This window comes from Ctenopharyngodon idella, chromosome 4 (assembly GCF_019924925.1).
Source record: "Ctenopharyngodon idella isolate HZGC_01 chromosome 4, HZGC01, whole genome shotgun sequence".
Classification (NCBI taxonomy): domain Eukaryota; kingdom Metazoa; phylum Chordata; class Actinopteri; order Cypriniformes; family Xenocyprididae; genus Ctenopharyngodon; species Ctenopharyngodon idella.
In genome coordinates this window covers 19,063,222-19,089,662 of record NC_067223.1, presented here as the reverse complement: position 1 = coordinate 19,089,662, position 26,441 = coordinate 19,063,222, and the positions used below count along the sequence as shown (strand labels likewise).

The window sequence follows — 26,441 nt, the reverse complement described above, 5'->3', positions numbered from 1 at the left end:
GTGTCGTTGTGAGTTTTGGTTATTTTGCTGTTGTAGGCTGCAAGGACCTTTAAAATAAATGAAATCATTTGGCGAAGTGATATGGAGCTATAATGCGGTCAAGACCTGCCTGGAACTACTTTAGCCGTGCAATTCCCTGAAAATAATTGCACACCTTAGAATGTTTGTCAACCAATCAGATTCAAGTATTCAGCAGCCCCATAGTATAAACAAAAATAACATACATATCAGTGAATGGATTTAAAAGACTTTGGGTAGAGATTAATAAAAATGTAGATTAAATATTTGTTTAAATAAAATATAGCTTAAAGGGTTAATTCACCCAAAAATGAAAATTCTGTCATTTATTACTCACCCTCATGTCGTTCCACACCCGTAAGTGCTTACATTCAGCACTTCCAGGTACTACATCAGGACACCGGCTCAGTATTGGCCGGCTCCTGCATCAGCATCACACGTATGCATCGTGCTGCTCACTTGAAGAGCATCAGCGCTGAATGTAAACAAAGTATGAGAATGGCACAGAAAAGAAGATATTGTTGAATAAATGTGTTTTTTTTTTTTTTTTTTTTGCGCACAAAAGGTATTCTCGTCGCTTCATAATATTGAGGTTGAACCACTACTGTCACGTTGACTTTTTTTAATGATGTCTTTAGTACCTTTCTGGACCTTAAAAGTGGTGGTTAAATTGCTGTCTATGGAGAAGTCATATACCTATTAGATTTCATCAAAAATATCTTAATTTGTGTTCTGAAAATGAGTGAAGGTCTTGCGGGTGTGGAATGACATGAGAGTGAGTAATAAATGACAGAACCCTTTAATTATTTCTTTAACATAGGCTATAGCCTATTAATAATAACTTATTATTTTAAAACTTTTATAGCTTTTAAAAATTATTCAAATTTCATTCGAAGGCTACCTCGTGCATGTGATAGCATATCTATACATTGCACAGAATATAATAGGGTTTAATAAGCATATTAATGATATAATATAATAATATATATCCATGTCCTAATGCCGTACTGTCTTTGTCATTATTAATTCAAAATAAAATGTTAATTTATTAATAATTGTAGCAAATTAGCTCAAAAGAAATAAGAATACTTAATTATAATGAATTATAATTAATTATAAATATTTATTAATATATAAATATTTATAATTAATTATAATTAGTTTCAGACTGTAGCGGAATTAATTTTATGATTATTTAATCAGCTCATCCAAGCGAACAGACAGCATAATCAGTTATCAATTATAGGAAATAAATGATCTTCCTGGCCAAGAAAGAATGACTTTTTCCTACTGTATAAAGTACTAGCAGGGTAATAGCATGTAAGCTTAAGTCTTTGTTCTGCCTTGTCACCCTATTTGCATTTTTATGTTGGTCTGGAGGATTTGTTCAGTTTTACACAAAAGCATGGTAAAAATATTCTGATGCATTTTATCATGGCATACACCGTTAATGGTCATGCATGTTTATTTATGCATTAAATTCAAGGCCACGAGAAAAACAGGTTCCCTAACCATTGGATCTCAAGGACTTCACAACACCTTCCCATGAGTTAATATGTTGTGACCACAACAAATCTAAGTGAACCGAACATGCCCCTTCCTGGTCACCCTAGCATAGTTACTTTTCTGCCCATTCTGTGAAATTTTAAATGACCTCTTATCCCTAAATTATTCTGTTAATCTAAATAATCCATCGTGTTATTGCATTCATGATCAGATCAGATACCACTGTATCATTATATTCCATTATTTGTGTATATAGATATTTTATTAGTAAAAGACACAATGGAATATGTGCACATACACAGGCTTCAGGATAGATCAGAGAAAGAAGTTTCGCCGTAGTGTTTTATTTTATCTCAGTGACCGGAAGTCACATGCATAACCAGAGGCATTTCTTCATGTTGATAAAGTGTGTGTATAGTCAAGGTGATATGTGAAAAAAAAAAAAAAAAAGTTCACTTTTTCATAACAGCATGAAATTTGGTACACTTGTACAGTTTGGGGCCCTAAACATTTTCAGAAATGGAACCATCACAAAAACGCCTCATGGTGGCCATGGCAACCATTTTACTTTCTGCCATAGCCAAATGATGTTTTTTGTGTCATATCTTCTGAATCAAACATGATAACACAGAAAAGGTGATGTCTACCCCTATGCCAAGGATTACAATGATACCATATAATACATCATAAACTGTTCAGGTGAATAGTTAATGGTGAATTCAGTGACGTGAGGAGGAAATCACAGTATCTGAGAACCTAGACTAGACTTTATAATATGTGACCCTGGACCACAAAACCAGTCATTAGGGTCCATATGGATCAAATTTCATCTGAAAGCTGAATAAATAAGATTTCCATTGATGTATGGTTTGTTAGATTAGGACAATATTTGGCAGAGATACAACTATTTGAAAATCTGGAATCTGAGGGTGCAAAAAAATCTAAATATTAAGAAAATTGCCTTAAAGTCCTTAGCAATGCATATCCACTTACAAAAATACATTTTTGATATATTTACGGTAGGAAATTTACAAAATATCTTAATGGAACATGATCTTTACTTAATATCCTAATGATTTTTGGCATATAAGAAAAATCGATCATTTTGACCCATACAATGTATTGTTGGCTATTGCTACATACCCCTGCTACTTATGACTGGTTTTGTGGTCCATGGTCACATATCATGTCTGTTGCATGCATAATCCATAAAGCTTAATCCTTTTGTTCATTAACCCTGACAATACAGTGACTGTAAAGAATAAAATATTCAATATGACCTTAGCAACTGTCACATCCACGCCTGCCCGGACTCCGTTTCCCAGAATCCTCCTGTTCCGCACTCCTGTTTGCACTTCCCTCATCAGTCTTCCCGCCATCTCCCCGGATTCCCAGCACCTGTTGTCCTCGTCAGCACTCCCTTTAAGTTGGACTCACTCCCTGCACTCCTGTTCCGTTATATTGTTAGCCTTCTGTGTGTTTGTGTTGTTTCCTGCTCCTGCGTTAATTAAAGACCCGTACTTTGTGGATTTCCGTGTATTGCCTGATCCCTGCAGCACCACACTGTAACAGAATAACGGACCAAAAACCTCTGGAAATCTGCAACATAGATGGGATTATTCCTGGTTCCCGAGCCTCCCCAGCAAGCTTCAGCTGTGGATCGCCTGTGTGGCTGCCGGCAGGACGGTCGCCCGCTGGAGAGGTATGTGGAGGAATTTACCGAGCTTGCTTATTTGGTGAACTGGCCAGATGCCCCGTTAAACGCTTGTTTTCTAGCGGGGCTGGACGAGAACATGATTCGTTTTATTGAACCAGCGTGTTTTTTTTCCCTAGTCGAGACAATTAATCTGATTCTCTTTCTGAATTGTTCTGATTTTGTAATTGAAGAGGTTCAAGAAAAATCATGTATTCCTCGTCCAGTCCCCACAGAAAAACAGGCGGCCTGGCCAGTTCGCCAACCGCCGGTTTCCTCCGTCTACCCCTCCAGTGGGTGTTCTCCTGGGGTCCTGCCGGACCCAAACCCCAAGCCGGCAAAGAAAAGGAAGAAGGCCGCCAAGCAGCCCCAGTCTCCTGCCTCCGTGCAGCCCCAGTCTCCTGAGTTTTCTGCCTCCGTGCAGCCCCAGTCTCCTGAGTTTTCTGCCTCCGTGCAGCCCCAGTCTCCTGAGTTTTCTGCCTCCGTGCAGCCCCAGTCTCCTGAGTTTTCTGCCTCCGCGCAGCCCCAGTCTCCTGAGTTTTCTGCCTCCGTGCAGCCCCAGTCTCCTGAGTTTTCTGCCTCAGTGCAGCCCCAGTCTCCTGAGTTTTCTGCCTCCGTGCAGCCCCAGTCTCCTGAGTTGCCTGTCACTGTGCAGCCCAAGATGCCAGTCCTGGACACGGAGGACTGGTTAATAGACTTTTGGGCTGAACCAGCTCCAAATCTCCTCGACCTTGTTTCAGCCGTCCATGTGCCAGCCCTCACCGAGCTCGCTCAAGGGTCCGCCGAATCTGCTCCAGCCGCCGCCGAGCCAGCCGCTCCAGCCGCCGCCGCCGCCGAGCCAGCCGCTCCAGCCGCCGCCGAGCCAGCCGCTCCAGCCGCCGCCGAGCCAGCCGCTCCAGCCGCCGCCGCTACACTGCTCTATAAATAAATAAATAAAAATAAGGATACATTTAAATCACATTTAAATTGTATCTCATTGAATTAAATATTCGATAAAGATTTGAAAATCTTTATTCATATACATTCTGTAATTTGTTAATAACAAAATTGCGACAACAGTCAATGGAAACCAAAATCATCAACACACTGAGGGCTGGGTTCAAAAATCACACCAAAAATCAATGTAAAAGACTGAAATTGTAGGCTGATCCAACTTGCATTAAGTTCATCACAGCAACTCATAATGTAAGTCAGTAGTGTGTAGGGCTGCACAATGAATCAAATTTCTAATCGTGATTACAATTACGGATGCTGCAATTACGTAATCGTTTAAAAGTGCAATTATAAGAAACAAAACAACAACAAAAAAGTCCACTTACAGAACATTATTTTTTTGTGCTTAAGATGTGTATTTTTCTTTTACAGGTTTTAATTTTAGTTATGGAATAACATTATATAATACCATATATTTTTACTTTTTTATTTAAAAAAGAAACCAAACCAATGACATTTAAAGCTTAATGCTATAGAAAAGTAAACGTTTTTCAGGAAGAGTGTTTTCAGCTTGCTTATTTTCATATAAACATATGGCATGCAGTTGCTTCAAACAATTGTATAAAGCTATTCAAAACATAATTCAGTGTAAACTGTGATAATCGTCATTAATAATTACAATTTTAAGGGAATAATCAACAATTTATTTTTATCATAACCATGCAGCCCTAGTAGTGTGTATGGCCCCCACGTGCCTGTGTGCACTCACGATAACATCTGGGCATGCTCCTGATTAGATGATGGATGGTGTCCTGGGGGATCTCCTCCCAGACCTGGATCAGACTTTTGATGCTCCAATACATAATGTCCAAGAGGTTTTCAATTGGATTCAGGTCTACAAAACGTAAGGGTCAGTAGTCAATGGCATCAATGCTTTCGTCATTGAAAAACACACTCTAGCCAAATGAGGCCGGGCATTATCATGCACCTGTTGTCACTTTTATTTGCACCAAAACAGGTGAAACTGATTCACAATCCCTTATGCTTCCTAACTGGACAGATTTATATCCCTGAAGTTTAATTGACTTTAATTTTTAAGTTTAATTATACTGTGATGATTGCGTGTTCCCTCCTTTATTTTTTTGTTTTTGGGCAGTGTATTTCAGAAACACTTTTGATTGTTTAGTTGTTGAACCTATTCTTCAATAGCCACTTTTCCACTGTCGGGACAGTACGAGCCAGGGCTAACAACATGCCGTGCTGGGCCAACAGCCTCGGACATCAAGCACCGAGGCCAAAATCAAGTTCCATTTCCACTGTCGGGCCAGTAGCCAAGCAGCATTTCCCTAAAACCCGCCCTTAACAAGCCTCCACAGAACAACCTCACACAACCTCACCATTTCACCAGCTGATCACAAGGAAGTTATTTCAAACACTTAGCTAGCTGAAAATTGTTTAAAATGTCTTAAATGTTGAAATTAGCTGGTAGCCTGATATAATAACATGGGAAATGAGCAGCAGTGTTGACCGTCTCCTGACTCAGGTAAACTCTACTTCTGTTCATGACCACTCCTCAAGCACTAGTTGGCCCGCTTTGGACCAAGGTATTCGGAGGGCCAAAAAATCCTGGCTGTTGGCCCCCGAGGAAACCCAGATGAGGCCTGATCAAGCCCCGGTAGTGACAGTGGAAATGTGATTGGCCCTGGCACGCTCGCCTTTGGGCCGACAGTGGAAACACAGCTAATGTCTTCATCACAGTCTCCTCTACATTGACACAGAGCTGTGCACTTTAAGGAGCTTGGGTCCATCCAACCCCACACTGAGATGGCATATTTGATGCCACCTCAAGTGCTTGTCCCCAACCGTGCAGTTGCTTATAAAGCGTTTCAGTTGCTTATAAACATATTAATGACAAAAGTCTCATTACACTGTATTCAGCAGAAACTAGGCTACAATAATATTTGAGCAACAAGTATGTACATGTTTATATTTTTGAGAGAATTACATGTAGGCCTGTTTTTAAAAAAAAAAAAAAAAAAAAGTCACTGAAATAAGGCCCTTAAAACACATGCTAAACATTTTTTCACAGGACTTTTGGGAAATGTATATTTTAGCCTAGAGTTTTTGCTTCACAATGATGTAAAAATCATTCTGCCTACTCATAGGACGCATAAAACAATGTATTGATTTTAAATTTCTAAGACACATTTTGTTTAGACAGGCTATATGCAAAGAGGTTAGTAGTTTATTTAAAATGTAGTTAACTATATAAATGAGAGTCAAAGACACATTTTGAGTACACAGTTATACCTGGAAATAAATCCTGTTCAAAAATATATGTGAACATCACTTACCTGGCATTTGGTGTTTCTGCACTGGAGGAAAAAAAAAAAAAAAACTTTCCTGTGTCCAGTCAGTGATCTCAGTAACATATGGATGCAGTCCAATGTGGGCCAATATCTGGATACTATAATTGTCAAATCTGTGAGATAAAAGAAAAAACCCTCTGTGAGCATGCTGATAACAGGATCATATCAGCTATTGTATTAATGTTAGTTTTTCTCAGTCACTTTGGAGCATTTCTCAGATCATCCTTAATATTGGCAAACCATTATGTGCATTTCTCAAAACAAATTGTACAAACAGCAGCACACAACAACATCCTTAGTTCACCTCTCAAAAGTAAATATTTTTGTCTATGAACATATCAGTGCCATCAGAATGACAAGTCCTTGTGTCGTCGTTCACAAACAAGATAGACAAAATGTTTAGCCACGTTGTCAGTGTAACAGTGAACTCTGTCAGTTTTATCAGATGTAAACTATGGCTACGATTTTGATGACAATGATTGAAAATGCACAAGACTGCACTTTATCTGTATGGCATAATTTCAACAGTACAAACTTACACATTACTCTATGTGGTATGTTAAATTCAAGAGACAGGATTCACAATTCAACTTTTACTGTTGGTCTGTCAACAAATTACAGTACAACGTCATTGTGATATAAAGAAAAAGACAAGACCTATATATACACTGTATATACACACACACACATACTGTATATATGCACGTGTGTGTGTTTATTACATTATTAATATAAAGTATATTTACTATATAATGTAAAATGCAATTGGACTACTGTAAAATAGCATTATAGTAAGTATACAGTATTACAATAAAGTGAAAATTGTCTGATTACAAGCCTGTTGTTTACGAACGTTTGAATGGTTGAGGACATTCGGCAGTACCTTTTGACTCGGCCAATGTAAGGTCATGTTTGAGAACATGGTCCACCACAATAGTGGCCCTTATTTCATCAGAAACACGTCTACAATCTTGGCCTCTTCTACATCTTCCACTGTTTTGGCTGTGTTGTGCTCTTGCCAAATGAAGCTTCATGAGATGACATCTGAGCTATTTTAGAGAACTAGTTGATCAATGGTTGATCTAATGCTTTACATTCCCCATTAGTGAAATTCAGATTTCACCTCTGCAATTCATCAATTCAGGACATATCTACAGAAACAAACAAACAAAAAAAAGTCTAATATAAATGTATAGAAAATACAGTATGTTTGACAGTTTATGGCAACCATTTTGCATTTAATTACTTGTGCAATGAGCTAATGCCTAGAAGCAATTGATAATGTAGGAAACAGCAGACAATTGTACATAATCAACTGCATGACTGTACAAAAACATTTGCAATTTGTTCAAAAGAATGAGAAATTGCTTTTATGGTGTGCACAAGTGAGTAGATGATGTGAAGTTTGAACAAGTAGTTTTTAGAATTTCAGTTGTGATCTGAGAAATGCTCCAAAGCAACTGGGAAAAAACTGTAATATAATGTCCACTCTTAACAGAAAACATGATGCATGCAAGTATTATTGCACATCATTAAAAAATTTGTATAGGCCTATATTTTAAATTACAATACTGGTCAAAAGATTTACACATTACTATTTTTAATGTTTTAAAAGAAGCCTCATGCTCATCAAGCCTGCATTTATTTGATCAAAAATACAGAAAAAAACAGCAATACTGTGAAATATTATTGCAATTTAAATTTTTATTTTTTTTTTTTTCAGTTTTAATATGTATTTCTGTGATGCAAAGCATCTAAACATTTCACTCATCTCAGTATAGCAGTATAGTTTGGGAATAGCTAATATGGCAATTTACTAATGTAAGTTATGTGTAAATGAAACATGCGACTGCACCATTCATACAGAGACACACAGAACATGCAGGATTCTTATTTAAACAGTCTTTTTGCAGTTTAATATTCACAGACACTCTATATAGTGATTAGAATAAAGAACTTAAGAATAAAAACAACTTACCATTCACAATCATCAGCTCGATCAAGTTGATCCTCGATCGAAATGAAATTGAAAGTGCTCTTCCTCTAAGGAAGTGGTCCAGGATCACATATTATAAAGTTTAGTCTAGGTTCTCAGATACAGGGGTTTCCTTCTCACATCACTGAATTCACTATTAACTATTCACCTGAACAGTTTATGATGTTTTATATGGTATCATTGTAATCCTTGATCATCAAAACATAGGGGTAGACATCACCTTTTCTGTGTTATCATGTTTGATTCAGAAGATATGATACAAAATACATAATTTGGTTATGGCGGAAAGTAAAATGGTGCCCATGGTGACCACGAGGCGTTTTTGTGATGGCTCCATTTCTGAAAATGTTCAGGGCCCCAAACTGTACAAGTGTTCCAAATTTCATGCTTTTATGAAAAAGTGAACATTTCACCTCAAATTTTGCACACATCACCTGTACTAGTACAGGTTTATTCTACATTGTGCAGTCCAAATGTTCCCCTGAAGATAGTAACATCTTGAAATCTTGAACCAGCCAACAGTCTCCACAAGGAAAACCGATAAATAAATATGCTAAAAAAAAAAAAAAAAAGTTTAAATTAATTTGCAAAATGCAAAAAAAGTTTCTTGTGGGGTTAAGTTCAGGGATGGAGTTATATTTAGGGTTGGGGACAGAAAATATACTTAGCCCAGAATAAAACAATAAAAGTTCAATGGAAAACCCCACGAAGATACAAAAATGTGTGTGTGTTTACAGACTGTATCAAATGTGCAAAATGTGACACTGTGTGTTTTATAGTGTGGAACATGGAGGAGAGTTTAGGATTACCGCTGGACTACACAAATGTACGTCTACACACATACACACTCACACACACACACCTTTAGTTGTTGTTGTGTTATAAAGTAACTTATCTCTCTTATTTTGTTCAGATGCCTGTGATCTCACACTGGATCCAAACACAGCAAACAATAATCTCATTTTGTCTGAAGAATACAGAAAGGTGACATATGTGGAAGAGTGTCAGTCATATCCTGATCATCCAGAGAGATTTGATAAGCGTCCCCATGTTCTGTGTAGAGAGAGTCTGTCTGGACGCTGTTACTGGGAGGCTGAATGGAGTGGATGTGCTGATATATCAGTGGCATATAAAGGAATCGGCAGGAAAGGAAAGTGTGAAGACACTGTGTTTGGATCCAATAAGAACTCCTGGTGTCTAGGCTGTCGTGATGACATGTTCGTTGTCTGGCACAGTCATAAGTACATTAACACACGTGTCCCTTTAAGCTCCTGTAAGAGAGCTGGAGTGTATTTGGACGTGTCAGCTGGCACTCTGTCCTTCTACAGTGTCTCTGACACACACACACTCACACACATACACACATTCACACATACCTCATTCACTGAGCCTCTCTATGCTGGATTTGGGTTCATGGCTCATCCTTACAACTCCTCAGTGTCTGTGTGTCCAATTGAAAATCCTGTGAGCAACAATCCACGTCACACGCACACCTGAATGAAACAAATATTCTCCCTTTATATATCTTTACTATACACATGCAAACAAAATAATTTAAATGTGTAGGCTTGTTTGTCTTTGCACAAAATCAGATCTATCTTTCAAATAATTTCTTTAAGATAGTTTGTTGAACATTTGAAAAATAAATCAGTAATCATCAATGTCCATATAACTTTAAAGTGCACTTCTTTCACTTTGTTGGAAATACAAAATTAATGAGTTAATCAAGACTTTTTTTTTTTTTTCAATAAATGTCAGAAATTTTAGCATTCCAAAAGAATTTCGCTCTATAGGATAAATCTTGTTTCCATTGGAAAATGTATCTGATACATTTACTGTTATAAGAGGAACTAAATTAGACTGTATCAACTGTCAAATCAAGCATTACTCTTTACTTTCAAAGCTCAGATGCTTTTTCATTAGCTGTTTTTTTTTGCATAAATATTGTTTTCCTGGTGTAAAAATTGAACAAGACATTCTGTGTTAGTCAGACTTTTGTTTACACTTAATTATCTGAAATAAATGTGCATATAACTGTCTCTGTACAACAATCAAAGAAAACAACAATCAACAAAATCAAAGAAACACTAGCTTCACTACAAATACTGAAGCTTGAACTGACAATTAAAAGTTGAATTGTGAAAACTACAAAAAAAAAAAAGTGTAAAATACAATTCATTGTTTAAAGGCATAATTTTATCAAAGCACTTGAACGTGTCAAGCGCATGATTCCGACTTCAGAAGGTGGAAGTAGGAAATTTCAGATAGGATGATGTTGTGAAGCAGTAATCTTCCACTGCTTTTGCTTTGATATAATAACACTTGTTGGATTTGTACTTCTCAGAGCATTGAAACATAAGCAACTAAGATTTTTCAATAAACCCTGCTCATATAACCATCACTTCATCTCCTACTTTCTGCTCTTGGCTTCCTTAGTTGAACACTTAGGCTGATAGAAGGCTGTTAATACAGTTTTGGGTACCAGACAAGACTTGCTGTTGACAGGTTTTAGGTATACCATATACCAAAAAAATTTATGGTGTCCGGGGTTGGATTTAGTATTTTTGGCATGGAGATCCAACATTTGGAGAGACAATCTAACATTTTTGGTGTAGTCAGCAGGATGGAATAACAGAGCAAGTGAAGAGTTCAGTTAACTCCATTTTTATTAATTCTCACAAATTATGTTTTTTTATTGTGCATTCCAAGTAATCAAACTGCAGTTGGGTTATTTTGATTAAGTAATAATAACTCCAAAAAATACAGGTAAATTAAAAAATTTAAGTTCATTGAAAGTATGTTTTTAGCAAAAGCAACTCCACATTTCATGTTTCAGAGTTAAACAAAACCAAGTAATTGCATTTAAAACACACGTGTGCACAAACGCGCGCACACACACACACACAAACAGATCGGCACACACGTACACTCACACACACGCAAAAGGACAACCAGTTTCAGCATCTATGTCGTGTATGGTGTACAAGGACTTACAGGAGTCGAAATTATAGATCCTCAATCACTTTTAGTCAGCTTTGACAAAATTTCGCTCAGCTAGCGTGTCTTTTTTAAGTGACTAGAAGCCTTGTCACCTGACCTGAATACTGTGCGCTGATTCGCTAAAACGAACTTATCGGTTTCTGTACACAAACAACAAGGGTGCTTGTCGGTTTCTGCTGTAAAACGTGAACTTGCAATGCCCGACAGTGGACAAGACCGGCTTTTCTGACAAAACGGATTTATGGTACAGAACGTGCTATATGTGGAGAGTAACGCACAGCACTTAGTTAATTTTTTTTTAAAAGTGGCGTTTATCGGTTTTTGCAAATTAACTCTTCAAGTGTTATCTCCATAAGAAGAGTCTGAGTTGGGATTGTTTCTTGCACAGTCAGGAGGATGGGATGACTCCAGGCCACTTGGGCTACAGACTCTGGGACAATTTCAAACAATTATATTGACCAGAAATTTAGTTTCTAAATATGTGTATATGATGTATTGGTCTAAAACAATGTAAAAAAATAATTAGCAGTCATATCAGCGACAATTCTTCCGGCATCCCTCCTCCTCCTCTAATTCTCTTATTCTTCCTCTGCGCAGTACTGTTATAGGAGCTTTAGCTAGGAGCTCAAGCAAAGCCTCGGGTTCGAGCCTCCTTCGAAGACAGCCAGCCAAGTTCGTTTACCATTAACTATCAAAACTAAATGGGCAGGCGAACTTGTGAAAAGGTCTATAAATCAGGACCTCATCCCATCTGTCAGACTTTATTAATCATGGTGTGTCCTTTCATTGATGAGGAGGTGTCATAGTATGCAGAGCATTTCAAAGAGAACATACTGTCAGGAACAGTTCAGACCCTTTGGTTTTTCTTAACAACTATGTAAGAAACCCCCCGTCGGCCCAAAAACGGATTCCGACGGCCTGGGCGAAGGTATAATGCTTGTATGTCTTTTCAGCGCCCCTGTGAAGTTCACTCAATTTTTAGAATTTAGTTTCAATTTTACTTTAGCTGTGCATTTAATCTGACTCCAATTTCAAATGATTATTACTCTTAGACTGTGTCTCTAATTAATCATTGGTCATGTATTAATTTAGATATTTGATTATTCTGGGTATCCCTTACTTTCAATTATTCGTTCATTACGGACCTGGATGGATCTCATGACACAAATTCGTCGGTTTCTGATACTTAGTCAGAGGGTGCAGAGTTTACTAATGCACTTGAGTTGAACCGCCACATGCTTGTTCACACAAAATATGAACAGAAATCTCAATTCCTCTGCTACATGCACTTCAGGACTGCAGGACTTTTATTTTGGTGTGGTGATATGATGTCATAAGACTGCGCTGTGCTCCTGCCTCTGTTGTGAAAAGGTTTGTAATTTTAAACGTTTAAAGTATTTAAATCAATGCAAGCCACCAAGACAGTTTTATAGTTTATTTATTTATTTATTTTTACAAGCGATGTAAAGTTGATTCATTATTATTGAAAGTAATATTTTAATGATTTCTCTATAGTTAATGCTCATCCACACATGAAGATGCGTCTCATTTTGCTCCCTATATCGTCAGTCAGTTTATTGTAAACACAAATTCGGTCACTGGCAAGTAGTGATGAGAGAAATAAAGATTTTGAAACACTGAGTCAATTGAATCAAATGTGTAGCGAAATGAATCAGTGATTCGAATCGCCGCACGCTGACGGGACCTGCTGGTCAAAACATAAACATGAAATTACAACTTTAACAACCCAAATTGTACATTTGTATTAAAGTCTTTAGAATCTACAAGTCAGTAAATACCATGTGTAAATCCTTAAATGACTACCTAAATATTAAGTGACTTAATATATTAAGTGTTTTATTAAGTACTTTTTTTTATGCTAATCAGCCCATTAATTCTTACTCCAACTGACTCCTCTCTTCCCAGTGCACTAAACTACTGAACTAGTGAGCAGATTGAGATGCACCCAGATGCACCTAGTCTTTCTGTTAATTTTTCTCATCTTAATCTTGACAGAGTGTCTAAACACACAGAAAAACTCCTGGTGAAGCAACTGAGATCCACGTGACAAACTATTATAAAGATGGCGTTTATTAAAGAGGAGAGCGAAGACATTAAGATTGAAGAAGCATTCAGTGTGAAACAAGAAGATACTGAGGAACAAACAGGTTGGTTTCATTCTCAAAGCTGAACTCAGTCATTTGATCCTTATTAAAATGTCCATCTTTACAGAAATGAATGATATTTTTAAAGAATGTCATATGAGTGTGTAACATTAATCACAATATCTACTTCTCAACTGAAACAAGGAAAACCATTAATTTCTATCACTTATTTATATGACCTTAACAAAACATGGATGTTACTGTAACTAAAATCAAGAGGGTCAAAAGTTGTTATAATAATAATAATAACAACAAATATATTAACATACCTGAGCGTAAATAGCAGTAAAAATTCACTGACTCAAACTATAAGTAATCCTCAAAAGAACATCAAAGCAAATGCACACCTTATGAGGTGCAAGTTAAAGGGAAAAACTTGATGCAAAGAAAAACTGCACACTCTGTTTAAGTTAGTTAGTAAAGTTATTTAGGGATAGTTCACACAAAAATGAAATTTCTGTCATTAATTACTCACCCTAATGTCATTTCAAACCCGTAAGACCTTCGTTCATCTTCGAATTAAGATATTTTTGATGAAATCCAAGAGGTCCTCAATTCAATCCTCAATAGAAAGCAACGAAATTACCACATTCAAGGTCCAGAAAAGTAGTAAAGATATCGTTAAAATAGTCAACATGACTACAGTGGTTCAAACTTGATATTATGAAGCGACGAGTACTTTTTGTGCGCAAAAACAACTTTATTTACAGCAAATTTTGCAAAAAAAAATAATTGTGCGCATATTTTCTTTGCCGATAACAAAACATCGCAAAAACTAGATGGAAACACCAAAGATGCTTTAATATATTATGTGTTTTATTAGACAGTTTAGCAACTGTATACATTTATGGACAGAAAACTAATCATTGTTATGTAGCTCAACATGGTAAGTCTTATTGTTAAAATCATGTCATCTTGATTTACAGCGAGTTCCATGTTTTGCCTTGCCTAATATGGATCTAGCTTACTGCAGTGTGCAACAAGTGTCTCATAGTAGTAACATTATAACTTTCAACACATAAATGTATCTAATATGATAAAACAGCATTACCCCACATATGCATGACCGGAAGAAATGGAAACGGTCGTTTGCGGCATAATAAAAGCTCCACTGCAAATCCATTTGGTCTTTGTGTCGAAGCACTGGAGTTCATCAGAAATTGAACAGGGCATCAGTATACTTTCCGAGATTTATTGTTTATGCGTTGCGTTAGGTTCTATGAGTTCTATTTTCTTTTGTCTCGTCGCGCCACTCACATCTTGTGTAGACACGTTTTAATCTTAAAGGGTTAGTTCACCCAAAAATGAAAATAATGTCATTTATTACTCACCCTCATGCCGTTCCACACTCGTAAGACCTTCGTTCATCTTCAGAACACAAATTAAGATATTTTTGTTGAAATCCGATGGCTCCGTGAGGCCTGCATAGCCAGCAATGACATTTCCTCTCTCAAGATCCATTAATGTACTAAAAACATATATTTAAATCAGTTCATGTGAGTTCAGTGGTTCAATATTAATATTATAAAGCATTGAGAATATTTTTGGTGTGCTAAAAAAACCAAAATAACGACTTCTATAGTGATGGCCGATTTCAAAACACTGCTTCATTAAGCTTCGGAGCGTTATGAATATGAGCGTGTCAAATCATGATTCGGATCGTGTGTAAAACCACCAAACTGCTGAAATCACGTGACTTTGGCACTATGAACCGCTGATTCAACACAAAAGATTCATAGCGCTCCGAATCTTCCTGAAGCAGTGTTTTGAATTCGGCCATCACTATATAAGTCGTTATTTAATTTTTTTGGTGCACAAAAAATATTCTTTTTGCTTTTTGATATTAATATTGAACCACTGTACTCACATGAACTGATTTAAATATGTTTTTAGTACATTAATGGATCTTGAGAGAGAAAATGTCATTGCTGGCTATGCAGGCCTAACTGAGCCATCGGATTTAAACAAAAATATCTTAATTTGTGTTCCGAAGATTAACGAAGGTCTTACAGGTGTGAAACGGCATGAGGTTGAGTAATAAATGACATTATTTTCATTTTTGGATGAACTAACCCTTAAAGCATATTCTTCATCTGCTTTACGTTTATCTGGCACCTGCAGTCCTTTCACAAATTTGTACATGAGCAGAACCGTGCATCGTTCATTTATATTTTTACATGGTTCCCTGCAATACAATTCTGATACTTCAGTCTCACCATTGAGTGGTCTGTTATTGCTCCACAACAACTCAAGCAGGTACTCTTTGAGGTAATTAAAATGTCTAATTAATATTTTATGTTCAATTATTTACTTATCTGGCAAGTGGCCGTATAATAAGGTAACTAATAATTATGCAGTGTGGTTGTGTATCACCTTGCAGAGGGTTGTTTTGCATAATAATCTGCTGAATGTACACTAATGTCTCAGCCTTGCCGCACCCAAATTGTCATACCTCCGTGCCCCCACCTCCTAAAGGCAGGAACACACCAAGCCGACAGTCGGCAGTCGGGCAGTTTTTGTTTGTCGGCCGACTAAGTTTTCTCAGTGTGTTCCACACCGCCGGCTGAGGTTGGTCCTCATCGGCTTTTTTTTCCGATTTGACATGTTGAATCGGCGTTGGAGCTCGTCGGTCCGTCAGGCCATCTGATCATTCTGATTAGCTGTTCAGCTACTGCCACCTGCTGGTACGGAAAGGCATTTCATCTTACGCAGGCGCAGAACGGACGTGCTACTTGGCCGTTGGCTGTCGAGTGTCGGTTTGGTGTGTCAGGGCAACTTTGGACCCAGACGCTGCCGACACGAGCCAACCCCGCAGTCTGCTTGCATCGCCACTAGTTCGTCGGCTTGGTGTGTTCCTGCCTTAAGGGGTCACATACCCCAGTTTGGGAAGCACTGCATTAGCTCATCTATGAATACGATTTCTGCCCAAATCCCATCAGATTCTTTTTCCACCGGCTGTAGACGTGAAGACAACACCTCCCATGATTCCGCAAAATCAAGGCGTCATCAAACTATGCCTTTGTTTTGAATAAGCGACCTCTAGCGGCGAAAACTACATACTGTGCCTTTAAGCAACAAAATTACCCCACTGTAAAAACACAATTACAATGAGTGCGCAAACATTTAGGTGAGATAAATGTAATTTTAAAAATTTGTCTAAAGACTGGTACAATAAGTGAGATGCAGCTGCGATCAGATGCCAAAAAGTAGGTAATTTGTAACTCTAATAAGCACAGTGTGCTATGAACGGGCTTAAAGCTTAGCAGAAAGTCTTGGTTTCTTTACAAAACAGTTGAGAAGAAAATATTTTTCTAATAGGAACGTGGTTGGCAACCCCTTATTAAACTCAGGATAACTTGTATTTCTCTCTCTCTCTCTCTCTCTCTTTTTTTTTTTTGCCTTAGACCTGATGCAGCTGAAAGAAGCAAGTGAAGTACTGAATGAAATTGAAGAGAAACATCAATATGAGAAACATTGTGATCTAATAACTGGAGAAAAGGCTTCCTCACAAAAAAGAGGTCAAAAGACAGGGTCTAAAAGTCATTTCACCTGCCAACAGTGTGGAAAGAGTTTTGATCAACATGGATACATGAAAGTCCACATGAGAATTCACACTGGAGAGAAGCCTTTTACCTGCCAAAAATGTGGAAAAAGTTTCACTCAAAAAGCTAGCCTTAAAATCCATATGAGAGTTCACACTGGAGAGAGTCCTTACACATGCAAACAGTGTGGGCAAAGTTTTACTCAATTAGGAGGCCTTAAAGTCCACATGAGAATTCACACGGGAGAGAAGTCTTTCAACTGCCAACATTGTGGAAAAAAATTCTTTCGGAAAGGATGCCTTACAATCCACATGAGACTTCACACTGGAGAGAAGCCTTACACCTGCACACTGTGTGAAAAGAGTTTTACACAAAAACAAACCCTTGATTCCCATACGAAAATTCACACTGGAGAGAACTTATACACCTGCAAAATGTGTGAGAAGAGCTTCTCACGAAAAGACGGTCTTAAGAATCACATGAGAATTCACACTGGAGAAAAGCCGTTCGTATGTGGTCAGTGTGGAAAGAGTTTCAGACGTAATGAAACACTTAATGCTCACATGAGAATTCATACTGGAGACAAGCCTTTCGTCTGCAAACTGTGTGGGAAGAGCTTCTCACAAAAAGGAAATCTTACAACCCACATGAGAACTCACACTGGAGAGAAGCCATTCGAATGTGGTCAATGTGGAAAAAGTTACAAAATTAAAGTAAACCTTAATTTACACATGAGGATTCACTCGAGAGAACTGTTTTGAAAGTCATTAGTGTGGAAGGAGTTTCATAAAAGAAAATCTTTCAAAATATGTATCTGTGAAATTAAAGCTTGTTCACACTGCAACTAAATGTTGGCAAAATCTGACCGTCCACCTTCAAGAATACTTGTTTTATTTGCATTCTTATATTCTTTATACTTTGACTTTAGGCTTTTTATTGTCTTTCTCTTTTCTATAGTCAAATATTGAACAATTTTAATTGTATGGAGGCGTCACTCCATTCTGTATATTGACACCTCAAAATCAAAATATTAGTTTTGCTATGAAATGCCACAGTATGAATGAAAGATTGCACAGATAAGCACATGTTGTCATTCTGAACTTGATCATGACTACTGTTGGGGCTCATCTTATAAAATCTGGTTTTCTGGGCCAAAGTTGTCCATTCCTGATTTACTCCATACATATACCAGCTTAAAAATGGACAATGTCTCCATAAACTCAGTTTAGTTTTTTTGTGTATGTGTGGTTGATGACACATTTGACCCTAATGGGAATGGGCCTGTAAACGGCTAAATCCCAAGTGTTAAATTAACACTGCTGTATGTTTATATATTCCAAACTCAGAGTTTTAAAAAGTAACACTAAGCAGTGTTGAAGTTAATGAGATAATTAAGTGATGATTAAGCATTTGTGATTACACATTCTGTTAAAGGGTTAGTTCACCCAAAAATGAAAATTCTGTCATTTATTACTCACCCTCATGCTGTTCCAGACCCGTAAGACCTTCGTTCATCTTCGGAACACAAATTAAGATATTTTAGTTGAAATCCGATGGCTCCGTGATGCCTACATAGGGAGCAATGACATTTCCTCTCTCAAGATCCATTAATATACTAAAAACATATTTAAATCAGTTCATGTGAGTACAGTGGTTCAATATTAATATTATAAAGCGAGGAATATATTTTTGGTGCGCCAAAAAAAACCAAAATAACGACTTATTTAGTGATGGCTGATTTCAAAACACTGCTTCAGGAAGCATCGGAGCATTATGAATCAGCGTGTCGAATCCGCTATTCGGAGCGCCAAAGTCACGTGATTTCAGCAGTGTGGCGGTTTGACACGCGATCCGAATCATGATTCGACACGCTGATTCATTATGCTCCGAATCTTCCTGTAGCAGTGTTTTGAAATCGGTCATCACTATATAAGTCGTTATTTTGTTTTTTTTGGCGCACCAAAAATATTCTCGTCGCTTTATAATATTAATATTGAACCACTGTACTCACATGAACTGATTTAAATATGTTTTTAGTACCTTTATGGATCTTGAGAGAGGAAATGTCATTGCTCCCTATGCAGGCCTCACGGAGCCATCGGATTTCAACTAAAATATCTAAATTTGTGTTCTGAAGATGAACGAAGGTCTTACGGGTGTGGAACGGCATGAGGGTAAGTAATAAATGACAGAATTTTCATTTTTGGGTGAACTAACCCTTTAACAAGCAGAATCACTAAAGGAAAGATGGGATTTTCCTGTGCAGAGAAAAACCTAAGACTAGTTAACAAAAGCAGGTTTTTCAGAAAATCCGAAATACTTGAAAATTTCAATGAAAATTGAGCCAACGATTCCCACTATATGAACACAGAAGTCTGTGACTTGCAGTTTAGGAATCCTAGACTCCATCCAGCCAGTGCATGGATGGAGTCTGGGAGGCTCACCCTGCCGCTGGGAGAGTACAGGACTTGGGCCCATTGCACAGCAAGGAGGTGAGTGTAGCACTGATCTTGCTAAAGTTCTGGATAAAACTCCGGTAGAAAATTGCAAAGCCCAGGAAGCAGGGCGGAAGGAAGTTCCTTTATGGAAGACAGTTGTGGCCAGTTCTTGACGGCTGTTATCTTCCTCCAGTCCATCTGGGTGCCATGTTGGTTGATGACAAACCCAAGGATGTGAACAGTAGGGCTGCACGATATTGGAAAAACTGATAATGCGATATTTTGTTTTTCTGTGATATATTTTGCGATATGAAAAAATTCACCAGATGACTTGAATAGCTCTATTTGGAAAGAATTAATCATTCTAGGATAATTGGGGTGATTTTGTAGGTGAGTGAATACGCATAGAAAATAATGAACAAATTACAAGCATAGATAAATAGTGCTTTATATTTTCCAGGTCTAACAGTATTCAGGTACAGAAATTGAATAAATGTAAAATAACACTGCATAGTCTCACTGTATAAATTAAACAATCTGTGTTAAAACTACAAAAGTGATTTTTCTCTGTCTTTTGTTGTTTGATTAACATTCATGACAGAAAGCAGCAGGGGCTTCTGTCACTTTAAGACCGAATGTGCAGCGCGGATCCAAAATACTGTTACACATCTGGTTTTCTTTCTCAATTGTTTCGTTCACCTAAGCCATAATCAATTGTTTACGAGGATAGTCTCTTTTACGTGCATTTTGACATTTTTTTGCATGTATGTGTCCGTTCAGGCACAAATAGACGCGGAAGAGAATGGCATTCGGTGTACACCTGCATCTGCGCGGCTCTGTGTGTGTGTTTATCAGAGTGTTTTCTTTTCCTGATTTATACTCGCTCTTTTACATGTATGTGAAGAGTGTGCTTATTGTACAAATCTCGTGGGAATACCATTTCGTTTGCCTGGGGTTTTTCCCCTGTTGCCTCCTGTTTTCCATTTCCATCTGGGCAGACTTCAAGCCCTCTGACAGACATTACACACTCTTTTATCAAGATTATTTTTTTTGGTATTATTTACATTTGTCACTATTTGCATTTTAATACAGTGAAATCTGGTTAAAAAAAAAAAAAAATCACCCTAAACATTACAGTTTTGTCTTTTAGAGAAAGAAAATCTCATGCTTTTTCAATAACAGAACTATTTCACAAGTTCTACTCTGAATTCCTCTTACATCTATTTACTATATTCTATGCATTTGTCATTCTAATGTGTGAGCAGGGCTTTTATTTTGGTGTGCTATTATGACGTCATAAGTCCGCGCCCCGTTCTTGCATCTGTTGAGATTCAACTGAAGCAAGGTTTGTGTTTTAAAACATTTGAGGTATTTAAATCGATACAAACCGTTCAATCAATTGTATAGTATTTAAGCTGTGCAAAATGAATTATTTATCATTGGATGTACTAATATTTTATCTAACATTAATGAACGCGGTTTTTTTTTGTTAGTAAAGTGCATCCACACATAAGTAACAGAGAAGGTGCGTCTCATTTCGCTCACTACATCGTGAATCAGTTTATTTTAAATACGAATTCGTTCACTGGCAATGGACTGAGCTTTTCCGAAATTCCGAGTCAATTGAACCAAATGCTTCGCAAAATGATTCAGTGATTCGAAGCTTCGAATCACTGCACAATGTCGACACGTGGTCAAAACCGTGTAAATGCAAAGCGAACACAAACGTGTGATTACAACTTTAACAAACCAAATGCAAATAGTTTAATAAAAGTGGAATATGTTAAGTGTAATCTACTTTTTTTAAGCTGATCAGGACATTTGACCCTCTATGGTACGCAATGATATCAATGAGGAAAAAAATATTTATTTCTGCTTAAAATTGGAAACTATAACAATATCAAACTTATGGACACAATGGACAAATTTAAACATTTGACTAAATTAAACTAAATATTTATTGGAAATGTCAAATTCTTTAACCTGACACTTGAACACACAAATTGATCTAGTTTTCAATGTATTACAAATTTCATATCCAGTAAAATTTCATATCTAGCTGTTGCTCTCAGGTACCATTGTGAGAACTTTGTACCATTGTGGAACACAAGTATTACCAAACTATCATATCAAGTAATCATATCCATCTTCGCTCTCACTCTCTCCCTGCCGGATTGTCAGTATGACCCCTCATCCTCACCCTCATCAACTGCCAGTGCTACCTGTGTTTTATACCTTTTTGAAGTGCTATGGAAAATGTGCAGATCATAATATGTGCAGATGTAGTATGCAAATTACTATTCTTAAAAGTGTATTACAAAATCAAGCAAAAATTCTAATATATTTAGATAATTCTAACTCGTTTTCTTACAAATATATTTGTATTCCAACCTAGTAACTCACAGCTTTTTTTGTTTTTTTTAATGACCTCTAAAACATTTGATGATATATAATGTAAAGTTCTTGAAAATACTTATTTACTTACCCGTGAAGGTGACTCATATTTTTGTGGGTGATTAACTGGATGCAAATTAATGAAAGATGCACTTTTCATTGGAGAAAATATAGAGCCATTTGACATGCACATGTGCTGAAACAGGACACTAAATAGACCCCTGTGTGTCATGTGACCACTTTTTTTGCACTTTCATTGATTAGTATTTAAGTTCTTCTCCACTGAGATAGGTTTGACCAATAAATTGGGGTCTCATTTTATTATAAACAAACTAAAATAGAATATTTTGCATGGAGTCAACACCATACCATAGAGGGTTACCATACAAGGCCATTAACTCTCACTCTGATTCCCTTACCGGTGCGTTGACTACTGAACTAGGGAGCTGATTGAGACGCACCCTGAGATTTAGTCTAATTTTTTTTGTTAATTTTGCTCATCTTAAACTTGACAGTGTCCAAACACACGAAAACTCCTGGTGAAGCGACTGAGATCCACGTGACACACTATTACAAAGATGGCATTTATTAAAGAGGAGAGTGAAGACCTGAAGCTTGAAGAAAAATTCAGAGTGAAACAAGAAGATACTGATGAACAAACTGGTTGGTTTCATTTTCAAAGCTGCACTCAGTCATTTGATCCCTTTTCAAATGTCCACCTCTACAGAAATGCATATTTTTTAAAGAATGTTATGAGTGTGTAACATTAAACACAATGTCTACTTATGAATTGAAACAATGAAAACCATTTCTATCAAGTAACAAGTCATGGACATTACAGTAACTACGATTTTGAGGGTCAAAACACTTATTAAACTATATTTTTCACTTTTTTGTGTGATGCACATGAAAGATAACAATATTCAGATCCTCAAAAAATGCTTAATTTATAAGCAAAATATTATATTGATATTAACATACCTGAACACAAATATTCAAATATTCATTGAATTAACCAGTAAATAAACCATATGTCAAAAAACACCAACTTACTAACAAAGTAATAAAACAATTTGCATGTTATCTACATTTGTTTTTCATTTACATGGTTTTGGTGAGCAAATAAAATGGCTCGAATTTTATAACAAACTAATATAATAGATGTCTTATGTTAAATATTTGTGAGAAACAGTTCAAATCAAAGACACAAATTGAGCATTGAATAAAACATCTGTTGTGACTTTCACATCTTCTATCAAGCTCAGTTGTAAATGTACCATTAGAAGTTGATCTAGGATGATAGTTTTTCCTCCTGAACTCCATATGGCAGAACAATATTTGTCACATTATATTTATTAATTAAATATGTAAATAATTACTATTGTATCATACATTTGTAGATCATAGCTACAGGTAAAAACCACGCATAGCACCTCACTACCATGGTGAACCTTGTGTATTTTCTGGTATTTATGAAAAACACATTTATTATGAATATAAATGCACAAAAACTGCTATAACTTAATAACAAAAAATGCTTTATATTTTGTTACTCCTGTAATACATATAATATATATCTACATTAACAATGTAACAAAATGTAATATGTATCCCACATTTCTGCCAGGATACCATGGTTACTACAGTTAATATATGGTAAATGTTGGTGATTTGTGAATTGAAAAGCTTCTAACTGGATGGTTTTGGCTCAATGTTTCTCCTGTTTTCTGCATCAGTGATGTTGAGAATGTCAGCTCTGTTTCATCTAGCTTTAAATTTGTTAAAAAATACCAAACATTTGTTTGTATCGAGAACTTCTCACTGCGCCGTTTAGTGGTCACATGATCGAGTAAACGCATTCACTCTGAGCTTGCACTGCACTGTCTTTTGGTCCAAGCTGTTAAATGGTCTGTGTGCCGTGGTTCAAATGGGTAGCGCTGTTCTGCTTTTGGCATGTTTGCTGTTTCTCGTACGCAGCAGTTGGTATTAGTGCAAATTAGTTGTGGCACCAGTGGAACCTCTAAAAAAATTTAGCCGCACCAGCAGGAAAAAAAGGTTGCAAAATGTGACCATATAGGCTACGTTCACACTGCAAGTAAACGTGGCCAAAATCTGATTTTTATTTTTATTTTTTTTGCCCCCATGACAGTATGGACAGAACAAACCACATGGTATCTGATCTTTTCAATTCCGATTTGTGCCACTTCCATGTGGTACTAAATCCCATACTGTGTGTTGCCAAGTCTGCGATTTGAGAAGCAATTTGGGTGGATTTTGTGGTAAAAACCTGGCAATCCCACATTTTAAAACAACAATGTGAACAGCTATACAATAAAATCATATCTGAGCAAATTGAGCATTAAGGCTCGCAGTGTAAACCTAGCCTTATGCCAAGTTCACACTACAGGATTTTAAGCCCAATTTAAGCCAGATTTGCATCAGGTCGCCAACAGGTCGGGCTGTGATCGTGGGGCAAAGCTGTGGGTGATCAGCGCTCGCCAATCTTTATGTGTGAACTACTCAACGACACATAAAAGAGGCTTGCTGACGAATCGCCGACACCTCGCTGACACCAGACAAATATCTAGCATCCTAAATATCTGGATATATATCTGGACTTGATATCCCGTGGTGTCACATGTCGCGACGAGCTACAGACAATGAAATATACACTGATGTCTATGGAAGCAGCAATAACAATCCATTCAAATATAATTTGCTGACGTTTATTCATATCAGATACACATTGTGTAAATAACTAGCAATTATTTACTTAACCCTGAACCCTCTGTGATAAAAATACTTGTTTTCTCTGCCTCAAGTTTGGGTTTTCTTAATTTAAGTAAACAAAGTTGGCCCTCACCTATTTAAGGCAAAGGAGGCCTTTTTTATGGTTATTTTTTTAATAGTTATTTTAGGCCTTATTTTATGGTTATTAAAGGAGGCCTTATGGTTATTTTTCCTACAGATAACATGAAAACAAAATATTTCAAAGAAAAAAACTGAAAGGTTTGTAAATCATGAATTTTCAGTCTTTTAAGCCCCTCGTTCTATTTTATTTGCTTTTAATGTAAACACAAATTGTATTAAGGTAAATTAAGAATATGTGATTATATATTAAACCAGCTTTGCAGATGTGGATGACCTACTGTCCAAAATCAGGAAAAACCATGTGCAATGTATCACTTTCAAAACCTTCTTAACTTATGGTTTCTGTCTATATGCCACATTGCATTTGGTCCCAAGACAGAGTATTGACGGCAATGTGTGCTTATTGATAACGCTCTCAATTGAGTCCCCAGTGGATCGACTCTTCGCACAGAATTGCGCACCCTTGAAGAAAAAAGAGCAGAAAAAAATTAAAGTAGCCTACATCAATTAACTTGATTTTTATGTTTTTTAATGTTTTGTTTTTAAATTCAGTAATTAGATTCTACGTATTCTGGTATTAAAGCATATTTAATCAATATAACCAAAACCTCTAATATAAAACCACCAAATGTCAGCCAATACAGGATGACAAAACTCACTTTACACATTGCGGTAATTTTTGGTCAGAAAATCATTTTTAAAAGTTTAAACTCTAAATATTATAAAATTGTTCTTACTCATACTCTTACTCATTTATAATCCTGTACCCAGCGTTTGGGTAATTTCTTTGTAATTTAGCCACAGTGTTGTCCAAATACATCGTCATTGATATCGGAGTACAAATCTTCGGCCCTTTGGAGGGGAAAAACAGATTTATTAAGGGTCAATATATTTGAACTAGCAGCTTATATTTTTGTTTAAGGCAATAATCATAAGTTCCTCCACAATTTCACTGATTACCTCCAATGTTCAAAGCATTCGGCATGACATTTCCCCCAGTCCTAAAAGAATTTCTTATCCTGTGGCACGCAGACACACATTCATATGACACTAGGTGGTGCTATAACAAGGCCATTTAAGTTTTGTTTCATAACTCTGTAACCCTTAAGGCTGATTTATACTTCTGCATCTCACCTACGCCGTAGCCTCTGTGCCGTAGGCTACGCTTCGGTTTTGTGTGTAATCAGCTGAATTTTAAAATTGACACATCCTAAAAGGGAAGTCAGAGTTGTGATGATAAAATTGGCCTTATGTGGTCATATTTCTTGGATCTGTTGTGCAGATATTGGAAATGTATTTATAAAAGGACTGATTGCTGTCAACACAACATCCTGGTTATTAACTATAGAAAACTATTATTTGCATAACATTGAAATCTAATGATAATATCTCTTAGAGAAAACATTTACAAGGAGAAAAGCAGAGGACCTAATATTGACCCTTGTGGCACTCCTTATTTTTGTTTAATAAGATGTCTCTTCATTTACACTAAGTGGTAACAGACAGGACATAAACC

General features: G+C 36.8%; 2 protein-coding genes across 12 annotated transcripts in view; both read left to right on the top strand.

The window, feature by feature from the left end:
* LOC127510578 (NACHT, LRR and PYD domains-containing protein 3-like) overlaps positions 1–10,916 on the top strand; it is a 104,962-nt gene extending 94,046 nt beyond the window's left edge. For 7 of the 8 annotated variants that reach the window (XM_051890232.1, XM_051890234.1, XM_051890230.1 and 4 more), the window contains 2 exons: positions 9,295–9,341; positions 9,429–10,916. In XM_051890232.1, coding sequence (XP_051746192.1) covers positions 9,295–9,341; positions 9,429–10,012 — 631 coding nt within the window. In that variant the 3' untranslated portion in view covers positions 10,013–10,916. The remainder of the gene's footprint in view (positions 1–9,294; positions 9,342–9,428) is intronic. The other variant, XM_051890229.1, reaches the window with a different exon arrangement.
* Positions 10,917–12,832: 1,916 nt separating this feature from the next.
* The window catches only part of LOC127510665 (gastrula zinc finger protein XlCGF8.2DB-like), a 242,149-nt gene continuing 228,540 nt past the window's right edge, over positions 12,833–26,441 (top strand). For 2 of the 4 annotated variants that reach the window (XM_051890548.1, XM_051890564.1), the window contains exons 1-2: positions 12,833–12,886; positions 13,532–13,683. In XM_051890548.1, the coding sequence (XP_051746508.1) occupies positions 13,599–13,683 (85 nt within the window). In that variant the 5' untranslated portion in view covers positions 12,833–12,886; positions 13,532–13,598. Of the gene's footprint in view, positions 12,887–13,531; positions 13,684–17,084; positions 18,093–20,946; positions 21,006–22,569; positions 22,718–26,441 lie in introns of those variants that run through there. The other 2 variants (XM_051890555.1, XM_051890551.1) reach the window with 2 other exon arrangements.